This window comes from Gracilinanus agilis, chromosome 1 (genome assembly GCF_016433145.1).
Source record: "Gracilinanus agilis isolate LMUSP501 chromosome 1, AgileGrace, whole genome shotgun sequence".
Taxonomy (NCBI): domain Eukaryota; kingdom Metazoa; phylum Chordata; class Mammalia; order Didelphimorphia; family Didelphidae; genus Gracilinanus; species Gracilinanus agilis.
The window spans coordinates 148,563,165-148,585,119 of NC_058130.1; the positions used below are offsets into that span (position 1 = coordinate 148,563,165).

Sequence of the window (21,955 nt, forward strand, 5' to 3'; positions counted from 1 at the left end):
TTAAGAGTTGAAATAAAACCAAAGAAACTTTCAACATTTGAAAAACAAAACATGAACCAGTTCTTTTGTAGTCACTGTATCACTGGATACTCCATGATTTTCATCGAGAGAAGCACCTGCCAGGCTGGGTTGACATAGTTTACACACGTGATCACGAGCAATGAAATAAAATGGCCATTTATCCTGAAGTCAATGGACATTTCCTAGAACTGACTCAAAGTTACAAAAACTTTAAGTAATTTTTGTGTGGTACATTTCTGTCCCTGTTTTGTTTTGTTTTGTTTTTTTCTCCTGCCAGCATGATTAAGTTGGCAAAATTGAGATACAGAAATTTAAATGCTCAACTTTCAGAGTTGGCAGTTTGCTCAGCTGTTGGTTTATGGAACATAAGCCCTTCTAAGACAGGGCACAGAAGTACAGAGGGAGTTATTGAAATCAATAAGAAAAGGAAAAAGTGATATAAGAAGAAAAAGTTTACATCAGAAAATATCTATTCCCTTTGATATAAGTTTTAAGGGCCACCTAAAAATACCTGAGGATCTGGTTACTTTTTAATGGTAGCTAATAAATTCATGAATTAGAATGGGAATCCATTCTGGGCCCATTTTAAGTAAAATGCCAACCAATAATATCATGACTTCCTTGAATAGAGAAGCTTTTTAAAGGCAAGGATTTAAATTAATGTCCAATTTATCAGGAAAATATGTATATATATATAACCAAACAGTCTGTCTCATTCATTTGGGCTTATGGATACAATGCATACCCTGGGGAATTGGACCCCATTAACAAATTTTAGTATTTTGGACAAAGAATTTGGTCTGATATTTCCACTTAAAATAACTAATTAAATCTTCCTCTAAGTTATTAAAAACCCTGTTCAGATATGAATCTTAACATTTCCATTAATACAATTACTATTGAAAAAACTAAATGACTAAAATTGCCTGTAAAAGCCACCCGTATGAAAGGAGTACATGTTTGACAAAAATAATCTTAAAAAAAGTATTAAATCCCTGTTCCTTTTCTCTGATTTTGGCTGATTATGTATACATATACATATACATATACATATATATATACACACATACACAAATACATATATATGTATATATATGGTTTTGGAATGTCAATGGGTTCCGTAATGGTCGGCTAGATTCAAGCTGAACTTGCTCCCGAAGCCTAGAAAACAAAGTCATACAAAGTACAGTCTTAGATAAGTATCATTAAAGGAACACCACAAGTGATGTTATAAACACAAAAAAATGAGAATAAAAAGCAACAGAGCAGAATGGATGAAAAGGGTCTTCTAACCGAACCTGCTCTCAGCTGTCCTATTCGGAACAACTGCGCAGATGCCTCGGACTCTCTGCGCCTGGAATAATTTATCCTTGAACTACACTGGGAATTTGAGGTCAGAGATTCTGTCTTAGCTTAAAAAATTAATTAAATCTTCCTAATATCCAATGCTCTGTGCAAAGTAAGTGCTTAATAAATGTTTGCAAGAGCCCTGACCTCACAGGGCCATTCTCCCTCTCTTCCCTTTCTTTTCCATGATGTCTTGCTTCTCTCTTCTCCTCTCCAAACTCCACAGCAAGCAAGAAATTACAAATATATATACCCAAACCTGTTGGTTACACCTGTTATTTCTTAGATGTGGTTAATTTCACCAAAAATCTTCTCCATGGGAAAGCAGACATTTTTATAAGCTTTCAAAATATCTTAACTTTAAGTATGATTTTGTCCACTATTTATAATAAAACAGGGAACAGACTTAATATTTATTTCAGTTAACTCCTTCCTGAAGAAAATTTCAGAGCCTTCTTACTTCAGAACAGTTTTCTGAATAGGGTTTTTTTTAAAATTTTTTTAAACCCTTGTACTTCAGTGTATTGTCTCATAGGTGGAAGATTGGTAAGGGTGGGCAATGGGGGGTCAAGTGACTTGCCCAGGGTCACACAGCTGGGAAGTGGCTGAGGCTGGGTTTGAACCTAGGACCTCCTGTCTCTAGGCCTGACTCTCACTCCACTGAGCTACCCAGCTGCCCCCTTTCTGAATAGGGTTTAAATAAAATAGGGTTTAAAATAAATATGTTCTGTATGTAGGATGGCACACAGTACCTCATGTAGAATTATCTACAAAGGGATCACAGAATAAATGAAACTATACAAATATGAATAATTCAAACAAAATTTTACCAACCCCCTATGGCAGTGATGGGCAAACTTTTTAAAGAGGGGGTTCAAAGGAAAGGAAATGCTCATGTCAGTCTGTTTCTAAGGCAACTCTTTCGAAGTTTCATTGTATTGTATCCTACTCATTGTATTCCTCAGATTAGGAATAATGTCCAGCAGCTGGATAGAACATTTAGTCCCTCCCCACCCCCCCATCTGACCCGTGGGCTGTAGTTTGCCCATCACTGCCCTATGGGAAAAATCTCTTAGATAAGCCTTTGAGTAGAAGAATTAACCCTGATTATTCATATTATAAAAGAGGAGTTAATTCTAAGTGATATTTATTTGGTGAGAAAAATATTTCTAAGCCAAGTAATCACAGGGTATGTTTCCTTTTTAACCATTTCAAGGAAGCCTTCAGAGATCACTGAATATGAACTATTCGTGCTCACTGGTCACTAAAAAAACCTCATTAGCACCTTTGGTATGTAAAAGTTGAGTTTCTGGGGTTGGCAGAAAGAAAAATAGGAAGATGACAATTTCTAAAATAACAAAGTATTCACATATTAAAAGAAACCATCTTATTTATGCTTCAATTCAGATAAACATAAGAGGCAACTGTGTTAACAGAAAAAAGGTAATTTTACTGGAGATAAATTTAAACACTTGTTACTTTACAAAATTCCCCACATCTTCATCATTTTACTGAGAAGCTGGATTGGGGTAGATGGTAGCAGAAAGAGGCTAAGTAGAGTTATAACACCTAAGTCTAATAACATCTTAAGCAAGAACTTTTAATTGTGAGATTTCCATTCCCCTTTAACACCAAAAAAGAATGACTTCCAGAATTATATAGCAAACAATGACAAAGCTAACTGTAATTTAGATCTCCTAAGGTTAAGATTTCCTTTTCTCCTTGATTCCTCAGTGCTTAGGGTTAAAAAATACTTCAAATTAAGATAAAAGTGTTAGTGAGAGAGGAAGCATGCAAAGAATAAAGAAATAACTTGCAAGAAAAAAATGGTGTAGGGTTTCCTTTCAAGTTTTAGGTTTTGAACTTTAGAACATGTGACAAACCAGCTAGTTAAAGCAGCCAGCTCACTTTTCTGACTCCTCATAAGGTTAAATTATGGGGATTTAAGTTTGTTTTTGTTTTTTTGCAGGGGTGGGCAGAGAGAACATCTCAGCACTCATAGTCCACTTTAAATATACAGTGAAAAGGGAGGGAAAAATGAGTGGCAGCTTGCCAAGAAAGTTGTGAACTGCTCTCCCTTCTCCCAATCTAGTCCAATGAAAAGCATTGAATGATGCTTATTTGCCCTATAAAAGATAATGGGAGCTTTGTTTAAGAGAAGCTTTTAATGATAGCAGTAGCTGTGTCTCAAAGTAAGAAAAATAAGTACCAAATCAATTCAATACAACAAACATTTATTAAGTGTCTGCTATATATATTTATATATATAAGCAAGGTATTGTGCTAGGTGCTGGCCATACAAAGACAAAAGCCAAATAGTCTTTGCCCTCAAAGAATTTACATGCGATTAGGGATTACAACATGTACACACATACATAAATACAAGGTAATTTGAGGAGGGAGAGAGTATTCATAACAATTTGAAGGGGCTGAGTAGGGAGGCAACCAGGGGAAATTTTACAAGACTTGTCAAATCTCAGAGGAGAAAAAGAATTGTGAGAGTTGGAATATAAGGGGGTGTGCATCCTGGCCAGAGGGAGCAGCCTGGGCAAGTGCAAAGAGGTAGGAGATGGGCTATTCAGTTGGGGAACAAGCCAGGAGTCCTGGCTGACTGGAAGATAAATAGTGTATGAAGAGAGTAATGAGAGAGAAGGCTGGAAAGGCTATTTGGAACCAGGCTATGGAAAACCCTAATGTCAGGCTGATGAATTTGTATTATGTCCAGGTGATGAAAGTGAGAGACACCGAAGGTTTCTGAGCAGGGTAAGAACATGGCCAGGTCTGTTTCTCAGTGTTATTTTGGGCAGTTGTGGGGAGGATGGATTGAAGGGTTGGACAGATTGGAAACAGGGAGACTGATTAGGAGGCTATTCCAAAAGTCCAAGTCAGACCTAAATGATAGTGGTGACTATAGATAAGGGGTTAGAGGTGGGATATGCTATGGAAGTAAAACAGATAGGAACCAAATGGATAACAGGAGAGGTGATAGAGGGTTGGGGAAATCCAGAGGTGGAGAATTATGTGATGAAAACATTTTTATGGTCAAATGTTTACAGCAAGGTCTATACATGTATGTATGTGGGGGTAGGGTGGAATACAGGGAAATAACTTCTTATTGGACTATGAGCATCAAGTAGATACTTAAATGAAGTCTGATAATACATGATTGTGTATATCTACCTACCTTGGCCACACCTTGGGAAGCATCACTTATCAATATATCTTTATCTTAAACAGTGCTGTAATAGGCCCTTGGGATTTACTGAGTATAGAGATGACTTTTTACTAATTTACTGTCCCATTCTACTCTATCTTTGACCCAGATCTTTGCCTTATCTCTTTATTTGTGTTTGTTTTACTCTCTTAGAATGTAAGTTCCACTTGGAAAGAGCTAGTATTTTGTCTATCATTTTATTTTGCCAGGATCTGGTATGATACTTTGACTACTAACAAGTCCTCTATAAATGCTTGTTGAATTGAATTACTATATAGCTTAAACCAAGTTTTATTTAAAAAATTTAGGTGAATATCTTTTTAGACTTTCTAACTTATTCTTAATCTTGACACCTAAGTCAGTGTCAAAAATGTAAACAACATTTCTTCAGGCTAACAACCTATAAAACACAATACTTTATTAAAATATAGGGAGAGAAGATATGAAAGTTCCTAGATTTGGGATCAAAGTATTAGATATTAGTTTTAATTTAACAAAAGCAGTACCTTCATTCTAAATAGTTGGATAATCTGAAATCACACATGCTATTTTAAGGGAAAAAACCCTTGAATCTCCTAGATGAGGCTCAAAATGTGCTACTATAGAGGCCTTTCATTTGAAAATGGTTGACATTTTCATCAGTGTAGTAACCCATGAACCTGTTAAATCGATTATTTAATGTTAAGGCATTTTTAGAAACCAATGGAATGGTTTGATGATATAAAGTCATCCCAATGGTGGTAGTTTAACCTTCAAAACTAAAAAGAACAACAAGAAAAGTTTTCTTCTTGTCTGGAAATATGTATATGTATATTTATATACATAGATAAATAGATAAATGTATACATACACATACATATTTTAACTATACTGCCAGTCACTGATGCGAAATGGAATCTATGAAATATAAAGAAAGCATAGCTGAGGAAACAGAGAAAGTCAGTAGAAGAAAATAATTGCAACGAAAATAGTACAATATAAACAAATGGGGAAATGTGCGTGTTAGCAGGTTGAAAGGAACTGCCTCTGTTAATGTTTTCTTCCACTGCCTCACCATGGCAAGGAAGTGATCCTACGTTTTCACAAGTTATGCCAATAGAATAGACCTTCCCAATTGGCTTGTGGCTCCTAGACTGGTGTCTAGGTAAATTGGCCCTCAGATCAAAGAGCTCTTTTTGAAGAAGACTGTCTATGAGGGCACAGGGAATGACTGTCATCCGTATTTGTGACTGCAGTACCCATATCAATGAGAACATAAGACTGTCTGAAGCCAGAAAGGATTTGCTGATGTCCATTTTTTACCTTGTTTTTGAAAACATATAACCAAAATTTCCACCCAGTACTTATGCTTGTACTTAATTTATCCAAGAGGTACCTAACCAACCATGAGAATTAAAGTACTGTGATTATGGTGTTTTGTTTTGTTTTAATGCATTAAAAATTGCAGTTCCTTTCAGCTTACTTTGACAGAAGATGATCTCATTTGTGACAGAAATTCAGCTATCCAAGTGATGGGTAAGCACACAAAGAGAAAAAGCAGAACATCCTGAGTAATACAGACAACATAAGCATCTCCTGAAGACGTGCAGTCAGTGAAGACAGAGAGGGGAAGGAAGCAAAAGTGAAATTCTTGGAGGGTGGCCACCTCCTCATCTCCACCTACCATCGGTTTTAGCTCTCTGGAATCAGCAGCCCCTCCCTTACCAGCCTCTTTCATGGATTTTCTACTGTTCTCCACAAATTCCTGAAAAATAAGAGGCAGTATATTTTATAATCTCATTTACTTTCAGTTAAGTGAATGGATTAAATATAAAAGACATTTAAATCTCTAATTCTAATATGCCAGCTTTCTCAGTGTTGCAAAGGAAGGACATAAAAAGGTGCCAGTGAACAACATTTAGCCCTATGCAAAAAAGCTGCAAAATTTAGCAGCCTAAAATGTAATAAAACTACAACCTGCACTCAAATCAGTTATACTGAATATTTAAATATGGCTCAAAAATCACAGCATAAGAGACTTGGGAGACTGAAGTGACATGAAAGGCCATCTAGTTCAACCCCTTTGTTTTACAGATGAGAACTAGAGGCCCAGACAGGTTATTTAACTGCCTAGGATCACAAAGGTAACAAAGGACAGAGCCAAGGCTTGAATTCCCAAGTCAATACTTTCTCCACTGTAATACATTGCTTCCCCAAGAAGATAACATTTCTCACTCAAGAGTAAAGACCTAATTTATATAAAAAATACTACTTTTCTTCTTTAATTTTTCCCCATGTAAAACATTATTTAAAGAAGACCAAAAGAAAGTTTTATTTAAAAATCTCATAGGTTTTAGGAAAAGGAAGGATGGAGTGTATGTTCAAAAGCTGCTGAAGCTGTTCAAAAATAAGCAATAACGAATAACTATTTCATTCTCTTTTTGACTTTATGGTACAATTTATGAAAAAAGCAGGTGTTAGTACCATGGGACTGAAGACAAAGGAAATGTGACAGGGGGAAACACTTCTAACCCAAAGCTTAAGGAATATGTTCTATTGCATTAAGTATTCTAATTGATTCTACAGACATCCTTTTGGAGGAGGAAAATGTATGATTAATTTTTGTCAATAGTAAAAAATAATCTTTTGTTTTTAAAAAAAGCAAATTAGAAATTAATTACAAATGAGGTAAAACTACCAAATCTTGGTCTAACAAATATTACCTTGGCAGTTTGTATTTAATGAAAAAGATTTTCAAGCCTCAGTTAATGGTTTATTTAATTCAAGTGACTAAATTTCAGCATAACCAAAGAATTTAGGCAGTTTTTCTTATAACAGATGCTAATGTACCTATTAAGAAAATTGCTTTGATATTTCCAGATTTGTTATTCAATACTCATCTTTTGGCCTTTTTTTTTTCTTTTGGCCTTTTTTTTTTCTTTTGGCCTTCTACATAACATATCAAGAATATTTTACACTCAAGAGCAAAGGTTTGTGTAAAAACCCTTACTAATGCTCTATTATTTCAGGTTTTAAGAAAATCTATTAAAAATATTAGTGACTTAACAGATTAAATATAATTTATTATGTGTTACTATTCAAGTTCTGTTTTATGGAAGAAATAATAATCTTACATATAGCAAGTCATGAAACAAATCCACTTATCCTTAAATTCTTACACTTAGTACCATTACCTTCTTTTAAGAACAGCAGTAATACATAAAGATAAATAATGATGGGGAATAGAAACTGGAAAACTTGCCTATTTTGGTCTAAAACCTATTTCAGGAAAAGATAGTGAGAAAAAATACTAGTCTTTGTCCTCTTTCTGTCCATAAGACAAGTTTGAATGTACAATTTGGACAACTCCAATCAAGAGAACAGGAATGTTCTCAACATAAGTTTAAGAGGGATAGTAAGCATTTCAGCTCAGTTATTCAATTGGCTATGACAAATGGCCACTTCACTACACCCAGTTTCCTTCCCCAATTTGTATAAGACCAACCGTATCCATGCAAAGTTAACACAGGTGAAATCCAAACACTTATTTAGTTAAAATATTCATTTCAGGGCTGCCAACCCTGACTACAGGCAGAATTCCTAAAATGAGATTTCTTTGAAAGGAAAAAAAATATAGGTATACATTTAATCTAGGAAGAATTTAGAGGTTTTATACAAGCCAGGTTAGGCAAAAAGTAGAGTCTATATTTAAAACAGGACTATATTTAAAACTAAAACAGTACTTTAGCTGGACTGGTAAGTAACGGATATGAAATTACAAAATTAGCAAAATAATTTTATCTTCAAAGTAGCATTCAAAGTATTTACCATTAGCACTTTATCCATGTAGAATTCTCTGCCAGGACTTCCATCATTGTACTTGGTATCAATGGCAAAGCATAAGAACAATACATCCACGACCATTTCATATATGGACAGGAAACAGTGAGCGACCAGGAAAGCAAAGAGGCAAACAATGACCAATGGCAGTACCCATACTGTGTAATCCTGCTGGTAGTTTAGCAGCATAATCCCTGCTAATGCTGTGCAGCAGACTATCAGGATCTAAAGTCAAGAGAACAAAGACTGTATTTAATATCGTGTGGCATGCAGCTTCAATTTTTCTTGCTTTGAGCTTATTACTTAGGCAATTTTTGTAGCCACTGCTCATCAGAATGCCACTTCATCTCAAACCAGGAAGTAACATCTATCACATTTTACTACTTCTCCTATAGACACTGCAATTTAGATGTCACAAACACAGCTGTCATAATAGAAAATGTTGATTTGAGACCTGGAAAAAGAAATCTTAAATATGATTTAACTCTAAAAGTAGCCAAGTCTTTAACATTTTATGTACTATCATAAAATATTCCCAATCAAATCAAATGTGAATTCATAATAATTATTAAGTCTGAGTCAGGCTGTAAATATGCCTGCTATATATATGAAAAAAAGTTTGCTAAGAAATTCATTGTAAAATCTTAGATTTTTGATAGGCCAAAAAAAGTGTGTGCGTGATAATATTTAATTGATAAATGAGTCATATAATTGTTAAAGCAGTCTTGGAAGACCTACAAGATAATTTTTATTTGGCCTTTGACGGAGATTGCCTGAAAAACTTTAAAAACATGGCATTGTTCAAAAATTATTCTGTAATTATGACTTTTCATTAACTCATTAACTATCAGTTAAAAAACCTACCATGGTACCTGTTATCTATAGGAAAAACTACAAATTCCTAAGACATATTTAAACTACCAAATCTTGGACTCTAAAAGCTGGCCACAATCTACTTATTTTTAAAACTCTCTCTCTTATAAGATAAATCTTGTGCTTTAGCTCAACTGGTTTAATTACTGTCTCCTTAAAACAGCAAATATTCTTTCCTTTTTACTTTTGTTCACTATATTATTGTTGTCTGAAATGTATTCCTTACTCTATTTTTGTCTACTCAAAATCTATCCATTATTCAAAGACTAAATCAAGTCTTACCTTTACCATGAAGCCTTACTCCAACCCTTAACAATCTCCTCTATATTAATCTTCTGTAGTATTCCTTCACAGTACTATATAGTACCAAAGTACTATAGTACTACACCACTTATTGTATATTCCAAGTTAGCACTACCATACTTTAAAAAAATGTCTTTAAATTTTTTTTAATTTTATTTTCCCCATGATTACATGTAAAAATAGTTTCTAACATTTAAAAAAAAGTTTTGAGGGGGCAGCTGGGTGGCTCGGTGGATTGGGAGTCAGGCTTAGCGATAGGAGGTCCTAGGTTCAAATCTGGCCTCAGATACGTCCTAGATGTGTGACCCTGCTGCCTTAGAACCAACACACAGTATTGATTCTAAGGTGGAAGGTAAGGGTTTAAAAAAAAAAGAGTATTGAGTCTTGAATTCTCTCCCTCCTTCCACCCCCAGCCTCCCAATCTCACCTTGAGATAGTAGTAAACAATCTGATATAGATTTTTACATGTGTTATCATGTAAAACACTTTCCCATATTAATCTTTTTGAGGAAGGAAACTCAAAGAGGAAAAAAAAAATAAGAAAATGAAAAACATTTGCTTTGGTCTGGATTCAGTCTCAGTTCTTTTTTTCTCTGGAAATTGATGGGTTTTTTTTTTTATCATGAGTCTTTTGGGATAGTTTTGGATCACTGTATTGCTGAGAATAGCTGTTATTCAGTTGTTCACTGTAAAGCAGTGATTCCCAAAGTGGGCGCCAACGCCCCTGATGGGTGCTGCAGTGATCCAGGGGGCGGTGATGGCCACAGGTGCATTTATCTTTCCTACTAATTGCTATTAAAATTTGAAAAAAATTAATTTTCAGTGGGTTAAATAATATTTTTTCTGGAAAGGGGGCTATAGGCCAAAAAAACTTTGGGAACCACTGCTGTAAAGTATTCCTGTCACTATACAATGTTATTCTGGTTCTTCTAATTTTACTCTGTTTCAGTTCATATAAGTCTTCCCAGGTTTTTCTAAGCTCCTCCTGTTTTTCATTTCTTATAGCACAATAGAATATAGCACAATAATAGAATTATATACTGTAACTTACTCAGCAATTTCCCAGTTGAAGGGTATCCCTCACTTTCCAAATCTTTGTCCCCCTAAAAGTTGCTTTAAATATTTTTGTACATATAGGTCTTCTCCCTATTCCCCTTTTAAAATCTCTTTTGAATACAAACCTAATAATGGTATTGCTGGGTCAAAGGATACATACTGTTTTTTAGACATTTGGGCACAGGCAAATATCCTCTCCTGAATGATGTTCACAACTTCCCTGACAATGCATTTGTGTCCCAGCTTTCCCACATCCTCTCTAGGTTTTGTCATTTTCCTTTTCTGTCATAATAGCCAACCTGATAGGTGTGGGGTGGTACCTCAGAGTTGTTTTAATTTGCATTTCTTTAATTAACAGTGATTTAGAGTATTTTCTATATGACTAGAGAGAGTTTTAATTACTTTGAGAATTACCTTTTCATATCCTTTGACCATTTATCAAGTGGGGAAATGACTTGTATTCTTACATATTCAACTAATTTCTCTGTGTGATAAATAAGTTATTATAAAGATTTGGAAAGAAATTTTGCACCATTATGGATATTATACATTACTTTCTATCCTATTTACCCCTGTTTAGTTTCTGACCTCTACCACCTTCAATTTGCCCTCTTTTCTATCAGTCCCACTCCCCTTTTCTTATCCCCTTCCCCTCTAATTTTCCTGTAGGGTAAGATAGCTTTCTATACCCAACTGATTATGTCTGTTCTTTCCTCATTGAGCCAATTCTGATGAGAGTAAGGTTCACATGCTCTCCTCCCCAACTTCCCCCCATCAACCCCTCCACTGTGAAGGCCCTTTCATGATGCCTTGTTTATGTGCAATAATTTACCCCATTCTATTTTTTCCCTTCCACCTCCTCCCAAAGCATTCATCTTTCTCATACCTTAATTTTTTTATATCATCCCACCATAATCAACTCACACCATATGTCCAATTCTGCCTTTAAAGACTTTATTCTCTTCTTTGGATTTTTGTGCCTCTTTTACCAATTGGCCTATTCTGTTTTTTTAAATATTAATTTTCTTCAGTATTTTTTTGTGCCTCCTTTACCAAGCTGTTCACTCTTTTTTCATGGTTTTCCACTCTCATTTCTTTTCCCAATTTTTCTTCTACCTCCCTTATTTGATTTATAAAATCCCTTTTGAGTTCCTCCATTAATTCTTTTTGGGTTTGAAAGCAATTAATATTTTTTCATGGAGGCTTTGGATGCAGCAGTATTGACTTTGTTGTCTTCTGAATTTTGAGTCTACCCTGTCACTAGAATAACTTTCAATGTTGGGTTTTTTTTTGTTGTTTGCTCATTTTCTTGCCTTTTTCTTTTCTTTTAATTAAAAAACCCACATCCAGAGGCAGAATTACAGGAGTGGAAACACAGAAGAAAAACAACTGCTTGAACATATGGGTTGATGCGTTCATGATTGGGGATGTAGACTCGAAACGACCACACCAGTGCTAACTATCAATAATATGGAAATAGGTCTTGATAGATGACACATGTTAAAACCAGTGGAAATGTGCGTTGGCCATGGCGGGAAGTGTTTGGGGGAGTGAAGGGGAAAGTAAGAACATGAATCATGTCACCATGGAAAATTTTTCTAAAAAATAAAAAATAAAAAACTGTTAAAGTTGGGCTCTGTAATTGTGGTGAAGGGAGCATTGTCCTAAACTTCAGGATGTTTGTGCAGTTGTTTTCAGAGCTGGCACTGGGTATCTATTTGCTTTCAGTTCTTCCAAGATGATATGATATAAGAAGAAGTGCATTTAATACTCTCCCAGGCTGTACTCTGGTCTGTGAGTAACCCCAAGCACTCTTTTATCCCTTGAAACTGTGACCAGGGTCCCCTGCTCCCTTGTGGCTGCAAGTGCTGGTATCTGCTGGTGCTTCCTCTTCGTCCTGCAACTGGTGCCACAGGATTGTAACCTGGATCTGTGTATGGGCAATGCAAAAACAGTCTTGCTCCACAGTCAGCAAAGGAAGCCCTGTAATCTCTTTCTGAGGAATTGTCCAATTCCCCATACCATGTGGCTGAAAGTTCTGGAAGCCTTGGCACTGCTTCAGCTTTGTCCAAAGACTGTTGCCTCAGAGGGGCTTGTTGTGTTCCACCTCTACCCTGGTGCACTAGATCCATTGTGCCAGACATCTGAGTTGTTTTGGGCTGAAAATTACTTTACCTTGCCTTTTTGTGGCTTATGCTGTTCCAGAGTTCATTTTGAGACATTACATTATTACTTTTAGAAGGATAATTTGGTAGAAATCAGATGGGTCTCTGTACCTTCTCCATCATCTTAGATCCACCCTCAGGAAATATTGTTTTAAAGGAAATTATTTAACACTTCACATGGACATATTAATTTCACAAATGAGTATTTGTTTTTTGAGGGTGGAGACTGCTGTGTATTACGGTATCTAGCTTAGTATAAGAATGAGTCAAATCTAGGAGCTGAATAAATATCATTAGAGAGTAATGACAAATTTTATCAAGACACACATATATGTCCACCCAATTTTCTCTAGTCACAAGACAGATGGCAAGTTCTGGGCTATAAGGTATGGGCAAGAAACCAAAAAACTGCTATTGGTCCCAAATGGGGATTGGATCCACTGCCTTAGTTTTCTGTAAGTATCCAAAGGCTCTAACCTCCAAAAGGAGGTTTTATTCCTTTTTTTTTTTTTTTTTTGCACTTAATAGCTAGCATTTATATAGTGCTATAAGACTTGCAAAATATATTACAAATATTATCTCACTTTATCCTCACAACTCAGAGAATTAGATGCTATTATTATTCCATTTTACAGACCAGGAAATTGAAGAGGCAGGCTAAATGACTTGCCCAGGAGCACACAGTTTCTAAGTATCTGAGGCCACATTTGAACTCGTCTTAATGACTCCAGAGCTATCACCTAGCTGCCACATCTGAATTATTAGGCACATAATAATAGAAAAGAACTTTTAAAAGAAAGTAAAGACAATCTTTATTATAATATTTGAAGACCTAAATAGGATAAAAGCAGTCTACCTAGTAGGCTAACCTAGATAATCAGATTCTTCCAGTGGTTCTTCCAGGTCTAAAATTCTATGCACTTAACCAGTACCTGTTTTGTATTCAACATTTTCTCTTTAAGCTTATCACTATTATGTTTATTTCCAATGATTTGAGAAATATTTTTGGAGGAAGACATTTCATAACATATATCAAAAAAGTTTCTGGGAACTCCAGGTTGCCCTTTCAGTTCACTCCTTCCACTGACATCATTCTCTAATTATACACTCACCTCATAGTCTACTGATTTATTTATTTGCAGGTACTTAAAAATAGATTATTTAGTTCAACCAATTATCTCATGATTTAATATTAACTGACAATAAAAGAGAAAGGCAACTAAAACTATAAGCATGAATACAAAATCTGGGCATATAGGTCATTCTTTTTTTTTTTTTCCCAAACCCCTGTACTTCGGCGTATTGTCTCATAGGTGGAAGATTGGCAAGGGTGGGCAATGGGGGTCAAGTGACTTGCCCAGGGTCACACAGCTGGGAAGTGGCTGAGGCCGGGTTTGAACCTAGGACCTCCTGTCTCTAGGCCTGACTCTCACTCCACTGAGCTACCCAGCTGCCCCCATATAGGTCATTCTTAACCCCATCTAAATTAGTTCTTTAAGATAATGAATTCTTTAATATGAGAACATATGCCAGAACTGAATCTGCTTAGCAGAAAGTAGGATTAGGCACAGCTTTTCAAAAACTACATTCTTTGTATATAATTTTTATTTTAACACTACAGGTAATAAATTCTGAAGTATCATTCTACTTCCAATCATATATAACCTACATACATTGTGCTTCAGCTTCTCTACATGAAATGATTATTTTCCAAAATATGTTTTAAAAATATAGTAGAATAATATGGATTCTGATTTACTTAGAGTTCTTCATAAGGTCTGTGATGTCAGGCCTAGAGACAGGAGGTCCTAGGTTCAAATCTGGCCTCAGACACTTCCCAGCTGTGTGACCCTGGGCAAGTCACTTGACCCCCATTGCCCACCCTTACCATTTTTCCACCTATGAGCCAATACACAGAAGTTAAGGGTTTAAAAAAAAAAGGTCTGTGATATAACATATTTGTACTCTCATCCCTGATGCAGACCACTCTTCATTCCATGTTTATTTAAGTAGACAGTTTCGGGGACACAGAATAGAATAGTGATTAGAGCACTGGACATGGAGCCAGAAGTTTTATCTCAATACTTATTAGCTCTAAGTAATTTGATTTTTGTAAGCCTCAGTTTCCTCACTTGTACATATGGGGATAATGATGTGTGAAGTATCTACTTTGCAAGAATAATGAGGATGAAAAGCAAAGAATTTTAAAAAAATCTCAGTGTTATATGAATGTCAGTTATTTTGTGAGCTGTCATGCCCCCAATTTTTTTTATCATGTCATGACGAATCTTCTTGTGATGAGGAATTCAACTAAAGGTTGAATCATATCTTCTTCAAATATAAAATGAAATAAAGGTGTAACATAAAACTATGGCAGGTTTTAGCTCTGTTTTCCAGCAGTGACATTATACAAAGTCTATTCTGTATGTGTCCAGGTATTTTTGAAATATGAAAGAAAAACACACAGAAGTCATTCCTAGAAAAATTTCTTTAAAATAAGTTTCAGATATGCACACATATATAAAAAAAAGCTCTTTATCAGGTACATTGGTCTTACCTTGCCTAGGAATAACATAAAATCTCCCACTGTGTTGATGGTAGCCACTCTCAAAGCATTCTCCACTAAAATTACAAAGGCATCCTTTGCTGAGGTGCAGAAGTTGGTGCTGTTGATAGCTGTGGCTGTGTATGCATTCTGAAGAAAAGAAAAATAGCATTTTTCATCCACAAACTTAAACTTTTCCCTTTGTACTTAGGAAAATTATACCTTTAAATATTTATTTGCAGTGGCAAACTTTCTATTTCAAGAAAGAATTCTGTTAGGAGAATATCAAGATAATAAATCCCAAGATAACTATTACTCTGCAAAATTAAGGAGAATATCAGAAAAAGGAGAGTCCTGCCACAAAGACTGCCACAGTGGGTGGAAAAACTTATGAAAATAAATGGATGAAGATTTGGAGTAAAAGATGATGAAAATTAGAACTTTTAGGGAAAATTAAGATAATAAAAAGTAACTGAAAAACCTTACTCAGGTAGAGGATCTCATGAAAAACAGACCAAAGCAAATAAAACTCAAAAACTCAACAAGAAATGCTATTAACAGTGAAAAGATAAAAAATATGGAACATATGAGGTATCAATCATCAGAAACAACTGTCTTGGAAAATAGAGTAAGAAAAAGAACATAATAATCACTGGAATCCCTGAAAACCATAAAAAACCCAAAAGCCTGGTAAGTAACAAATCATTCAATTTCAATAAACTGTTTTTACCCCAAAAAAGCTGCTATAACCATCAAAACCATAAGATAAAGTGAATATAGAATATATGGGTTGCCAGATGGGCTTATTATCAACAATAATGTACCTGAAAAGCTAAGAATCATCCTATAGGGAAAAAAAAAACTAGATTTTTAATGTAATAGTAGACTTTCAAGTATTTCTTATGATCAGATCTAAGTAGGAAAGAAAGGAAGGAAACAAACACTTAATATGCACCTACTCTAAGTCACAGTGCTAAACACTTTTCAAATATTATTGCATTTAATATTCATAAAAATCCTGGGAATTAGTTGCCATTATTATCTCTACTTATAGTTGAGGAAACAGAGGCAAAGGATAAGTGACTGGCCCAGATTCACAAAGTTAGTAAGAGTCTGAGGGAAGAATTGAACTTTTCTTCCTGACTCTGGGCCCTAGTTGCCTAATTCATTTCAGCTACTGAAAGGGGCTATATGATTATCTAGTGCTAACATTCTAATGGTGTAAGAAACAAATGTTTTTCTTTTAGAATCTTAATGTCCTCAAGGGTTTCTGGGGGAATTAAATAAGAAAAACAGAGGACCCAAGAATAGATTAGTTCTGTTCTGAGATTTTAGAGTAGAAAAAGAAAGAAGGGTTAAAGGAATACAGTAATACATAGAGGAGGAAAGAAGGGGTAAACGTTGCTATTTTTTATAAATGAGATGGGTGAGAAGAAGAGTATATAAACATTATTGGAACAGGATAAAAGAAGGTTGAACATACATTCACACAAAAACACACATACATACAATCTGATATAAAAATCTGTCCAACTCAAGAGAGAAACAAGTATGAACAGACACAAGCAAACAAATGTCTTGATCCTAAAAAAGGAAAAAAAACCTAACTAGAACCTAAGGTATGTGTATCAATTGGGGAAGGGCTAAACAAATTTTGACATATGTACTGTGATATTATTACTTTATAAGAAATGCCAAAAGAAACAATTTCCAAGAATCTTGGGTAATATGAACTGATGAAGAGGGAACTGGGAGATCTATACATATAAGCAAAAAACACTATAAATCAAACAACTCTGAAAGATTTCAGAACTCTGATCAATGCTGTGGCTAGACATGTCTCCTGAGGACATATGACGAAGCATGGCACCCATTTTCTAAGAGGGAAGTGATGGGCTCATGGTGAAAAAAGAAAGATATATTTTTGGGGCAAGCACTGACAAACGGCCTTGATTTTTTTTAAGTGAAATAAGACAAAGTTCTTAGTTAAGGAAGTATGGGGAAGAGGAACCATGGGAGACTTGAGGATGAATGAAAGATTGAAAGGCCACTAAGGTGGTCAACAATGTAAGAAATCATTAGATATTTTCCATACCATTTACATTTGATAAAATTTAATTTGATTTTGATAACTCTTTAAAAATTTTATATGGCATCAATCAAAAAACAATCTTGATTTTTGACTTTACTTAACAGACTGGTTCCTAAGAGTGAAAACAAGGTGAACTATACTTTTAAGACCCCCTGGAACAAAAGATAAACTTTTAGCTAACCAGAATTTTTGGTTAGTCAAAATCTACAATAACCTTACATATAAGCTATAACAGAACCTTAAATAATAGAGAATAATTGCAAAATTCAGATTGAAAAATCTTTGACTTCTTGTTGACATGGTTCAACAGATAAAGTTCTTTGATGAAAATAAATAAGGCCTCAATCATTTTTAGTCCTCATATAGCCTGTGGCCCAGCAGAAGACAGAAGTCTCAAAACAGTGAATTTCCCTGATTCTTTATAGGGAAAGCATGAACCAAAAAGGTTATAATGTAGCTCGGATTAGATAGTTCTTTTCATGTCTGGGAGGGGATGCTGTCTTTCAGAATGAAAGATGTGGCTGGTGGAAAAGAGTTCTGAGCCAAGGTCAGGAAGCTGAAAACCTTCATTGATTCTCTGGAGATAGCCACATCTTGTTCCTTGAGGGCAATGGTTCCATTTTGTTATCATATCTTCCATACAACCAAAGTAGGTATGTGATAATATTGAATGACCACCTAGTTCATGTTATTTGGAAATGGTATGAATTTAAATATTATCAGTGAGGGCCACAGGGCTAGGCAAGGACCACACCTACAATCCCTCAGATGAGAAAATTTTTACCAATTTGTGCAAGCACCTTTTCTAGAACTGGGGTTCTCCAGGTGCCAAGAACAGTGAGAACATGAAGGAGTTGTCCAGAGTGACACAGACAATATGTATTAGAAGTACGTATCTTTACTGGTTTTGAGTCCAAGTTCCTACCTCTGTGACTGTGGTGTCAAACTCAAAAATGGGGTCACACCACTGTACCCAAGGATCCTGTGGAAGTACATATTGACTTAAAAATTACATATTAACATTACCTGTGTCCTGCTGTATTTTATTTATTTTTAAAAATGTTTCCTAATTACATTTAATCTAGTTTGGCTGCTCTTGGGAATGTTGGGCTCATGTTTCTGAAACCTCTGCATCCTTGCTGTCTCTACTCATATTTGCATGCAAGTATAAAATCTAAACTTGCAAGGCAAATACCAATGATTTCTGGAGATTTGTACCTCTATCACCTTCTCTTAGTAAAATTAGTCAGGAGTTTCCTTTATAAATGATACATTTTTAATTTTTCCCAATAAGAAGCCCAAGTATATGGAAAAATACAGGTATTTTTAGACAAAGTGAGCAATAAAAGAGGCAAAAAAACCCCAACACACACAAACAAGCAAACAAAAAAAAAAACAAAAACAGAAGGATTGTATAAAAGGATCAAGGAGAAAAAAGATTTATTTATTTGAGCATCTGTTATGGATAGATTTATACAACTATGGCTTAGATCTGCTGAGAATTTGACAAGTAGCATGGTATTAAAAGAAGCTTCCCTCCAGGGAAAAGGAATAAACTTCTATAAAGCACCTCCTATGTGCTGGGCACTATACTAAGTGCTTTATAAAAATCAATAACTCATTTGATCCTCTCAGCAACTGTTATCACCACTTTACATTCTTTAAATTTTTTAAAAACAAGGAACAGAGGCAAGAAAAGCTTAAGTGACTTGCCCATGGTCACAGAGGTAGTGACTTATCACCGTCTTAAAACACTCCACTCAGACTAGCATCTGTTCTATTTTAAAAGCCTCTGGGGAAGAAGATTGTAGGACCTTCAAAGTCCTGTCAATAAGCACTACTTTAGTTAAGTCCGTCTTGTTTGCAGTAAGTAATAGACATGGAAGCTCTTCTTCCCACATCTTAACTCTACATTCTTTGGGTCACATAATCACATTTCATTTAATCTTCTTTCAGACATATAACTTCCAAACTAAGAGTCTGCATCCTCCCTCTGTCCTAGCTTTGAGAGATGCATCACAAGATGCTGGAAAGAACAGGGGACTGAGAGAGGACTATAGGAATTTCACTTCCAAGATCTCATTTTCCTCTGCTCTAACAAGAGGAGGTTGGGGTAAGTGATCTCTGAGGTTTCTTCCAATTCTAAAAACTATAATCCTATGAATTCCATATTAGATTTAGTTGTAAACCATAAACATATACAGAATTTAAGGGGGGAAGTATCTTATAGGCCAAATATTCTACATATTCCAAAACACTTTTTAAATGTAAGCAACTTAACTTACAAACAGATTAATTTCCCCCCTTTGTGGCAAGTTCTAAATCCCTGAGATGTTTAGCTTTCAGTAAAAATATTATTTGGATGGTATTGATTTCATATGATCATTGTCCATAAGGGTGGGATCATTTACTCGCTTTCTTCAGTATACAACTCTGCATTTGTCCACTTTAAACATTATTCTCTTTAATTTTGTTTCATTGAGGTATTTTAAAATCTATATCCTATTCTTCAGGGTGTGGTTTAGTTATCTTACTTCATTTGGAGACTCTAGAGAACTTATTAAGAATGTTCTTTAGAATGCATACCCTTTGATCGAGCAATACCAATACTAGGTTTATACCTTAAAGAGAAAATAATGAAAAATGTTTGTACAAAAATGTTCATAGCTGTACTCTTTGTGGTTGGAAAAAAATTGGAAAATGAGGGGGTGTCCCTTGATTGGGGAATGGCTGAAGAAATTGTGGTATATGATGGTGATGGAATATTATTGTGCTATAAGGAATGATAAACTGTTTGATTTCTATATGAACTAGAAAGACCTCCACGAATGGATACAGAGTGAAATGAGCAGAATCAAGAGAATATTGTACACAGAAATGGAAACACTGGCATGATCAACTGTAATAGTCTTTGCTACTAATAGCAATGCAATGATCCAGGACAATCCTGAGGGACTTATGAGAAAGAATGCTATCCACATCGAAAGAAAGAACTATGGGAGTAGAAACAGAAGAAAAACATAAAATTTATCACTTGTTTATATGGGTATAGGACTTGGGGTTTTGGTTTTTAAAAGATTACTACATTACAGAAATGAATAATATGGAAATAGGTATCAAATGATAACATGTATAAGTGTAATTGTCTGTCAGTTCCAGGAGTAGGGAAGGAGGAGGAGAGAGAGAGAAAATGAATCACTTAACTATGGAAAAATATTTTGAAAAAAATAAAAAGAATATTCTTTAGCACATTACTCAGATCTCCGATAAAGGTGTCTTATAGTATTGGGCATAGGAATAAGGATAAGCTGTAGAGGTGAGCACTCTGGGTTGTTGTTAGTTTTTTCTCTACTTGTAGAAACACAGACTGTTGGAACCAGAAGGAATTTTAGAGGTTATCTCATTCAATCCTACCATTTTATAGATGAGGAAACTGAGGCTGAAGGTGAAAGGACTTGTTAAGGTCACACAACTATTACATGATAGAGGAGAAAATGTACTTCAAGTCCAGCATCTTTTCTTCATTTCCTTCACCCTGTATAAACCAAAACTGCAAAGAAGGTTTCCTTGGTATAAAAAGCAGAGTCGAACCTCTATTATGAATAGATTTTTTTTAAGTAAGCTCTGGAAACACAAAGGAAAAAAAAAGTCAAAAAACCAAGAAATATCATTGTGTAGGTTGAAATATTTGAGTTTTAACCCAGATAGATAGGTCTCTTTCTGTATAAAGAATTTATGGAAACATCAAGCAGAAAATATTTATAAGAGGCAGTTTTAACATTGTGGAAAAAGTACTACCTTTGGAGTCAAATGACCAAGGCCTGAATTCCTGTTATGACACTTCTAAACTGTGTGCCTGAGTAAGTCACTTCAATCTGTGAGTTTCAGGCTCTAAATCTATAAAATATGGGGAAAAATAATTGTACTACCTATCTCAAAGAATTGGTTTTTGAGAGGACTTTGTAAATATAATTATCATTAATTTGAGAAACATTTGCTAAGCACCTTTTCAGGGGCTAATAATGCCATATTTAGGAAAAGATACAACAAATATTCTTGTCTATTGGTCAAACTGAATCACCCCAAGTAGCTATGAAAACTTACTGCTACCAACACAAGAGTAATGTTTAAGGGGGCAGCTGGGTAGCTCAGTGGATTGAGAGTCAGGCCTAGAGATGGGAGGTCCTAGGTTCAAATCTGGCCTCAGACACTTCCCACCTGTGTGACCCTGGGCAAGTCACTTGACCCCCACTGCCCACCCTTACCACTCTTCCACCAAGGAGCCAATACACAGAAGTTAAGGGTTTTAAAAAAAAAGAGTAATGTTTAGAGTAAACTAAAGAAAGATCGCTATATCAAGTGAATGGAAAAAAATAGGAATAGAGGGTGGTTGTACATTATTTTTATTGAAAAGAAAAACAATGGTTTTAAAAATAAGGTTGGTTCTTTTAGGCAAACCTATAAAATAGCAATGGAATAGTTTTAGAATCTTCTGAAAAAAAATTAACAACATCCTAACT

The 21,955-nt window shown here is 35.1% G+C and overlaps 1 protein-coding gene across 1 annotated transcript in view; it reads right to left on the reverse strand.

The window, feature by feature from the left end:
• Window positions 1-1,130: 1,130 nt before the first annotated feature.
• SLC44A1 (solute carrier family 44 member 1) overlaps window positions 1,131-21,955 on the reverse strand; it is a 226,144-nt gene continuing 205,319 nt past the window's right edge. The window contains exons 13-16 of the mRNA XM_044658236.1: window positions 15,356-15,493; window positions 8,390-8,626; window positions 6,246-6,326; window positions 1,131-1,182 (exon numbers count right to left, since the gene is read on the reverse strand). Coding sequence (XP_044514171.1) covers window positions 1,159-1,182; window positions 6,246-6,326; window positions 8,390-8,626; window positions 15,356-15,493 — 480 coding nt within the window. The 3' untranslated portion in view covers window positions 1,131-1,158. The remainder of the gene's footprint in view (window positions 1,183-6,245; window positions 6,327-8,389; window positions 8,627-15,355; window positions 15,494-21,955) is intronic.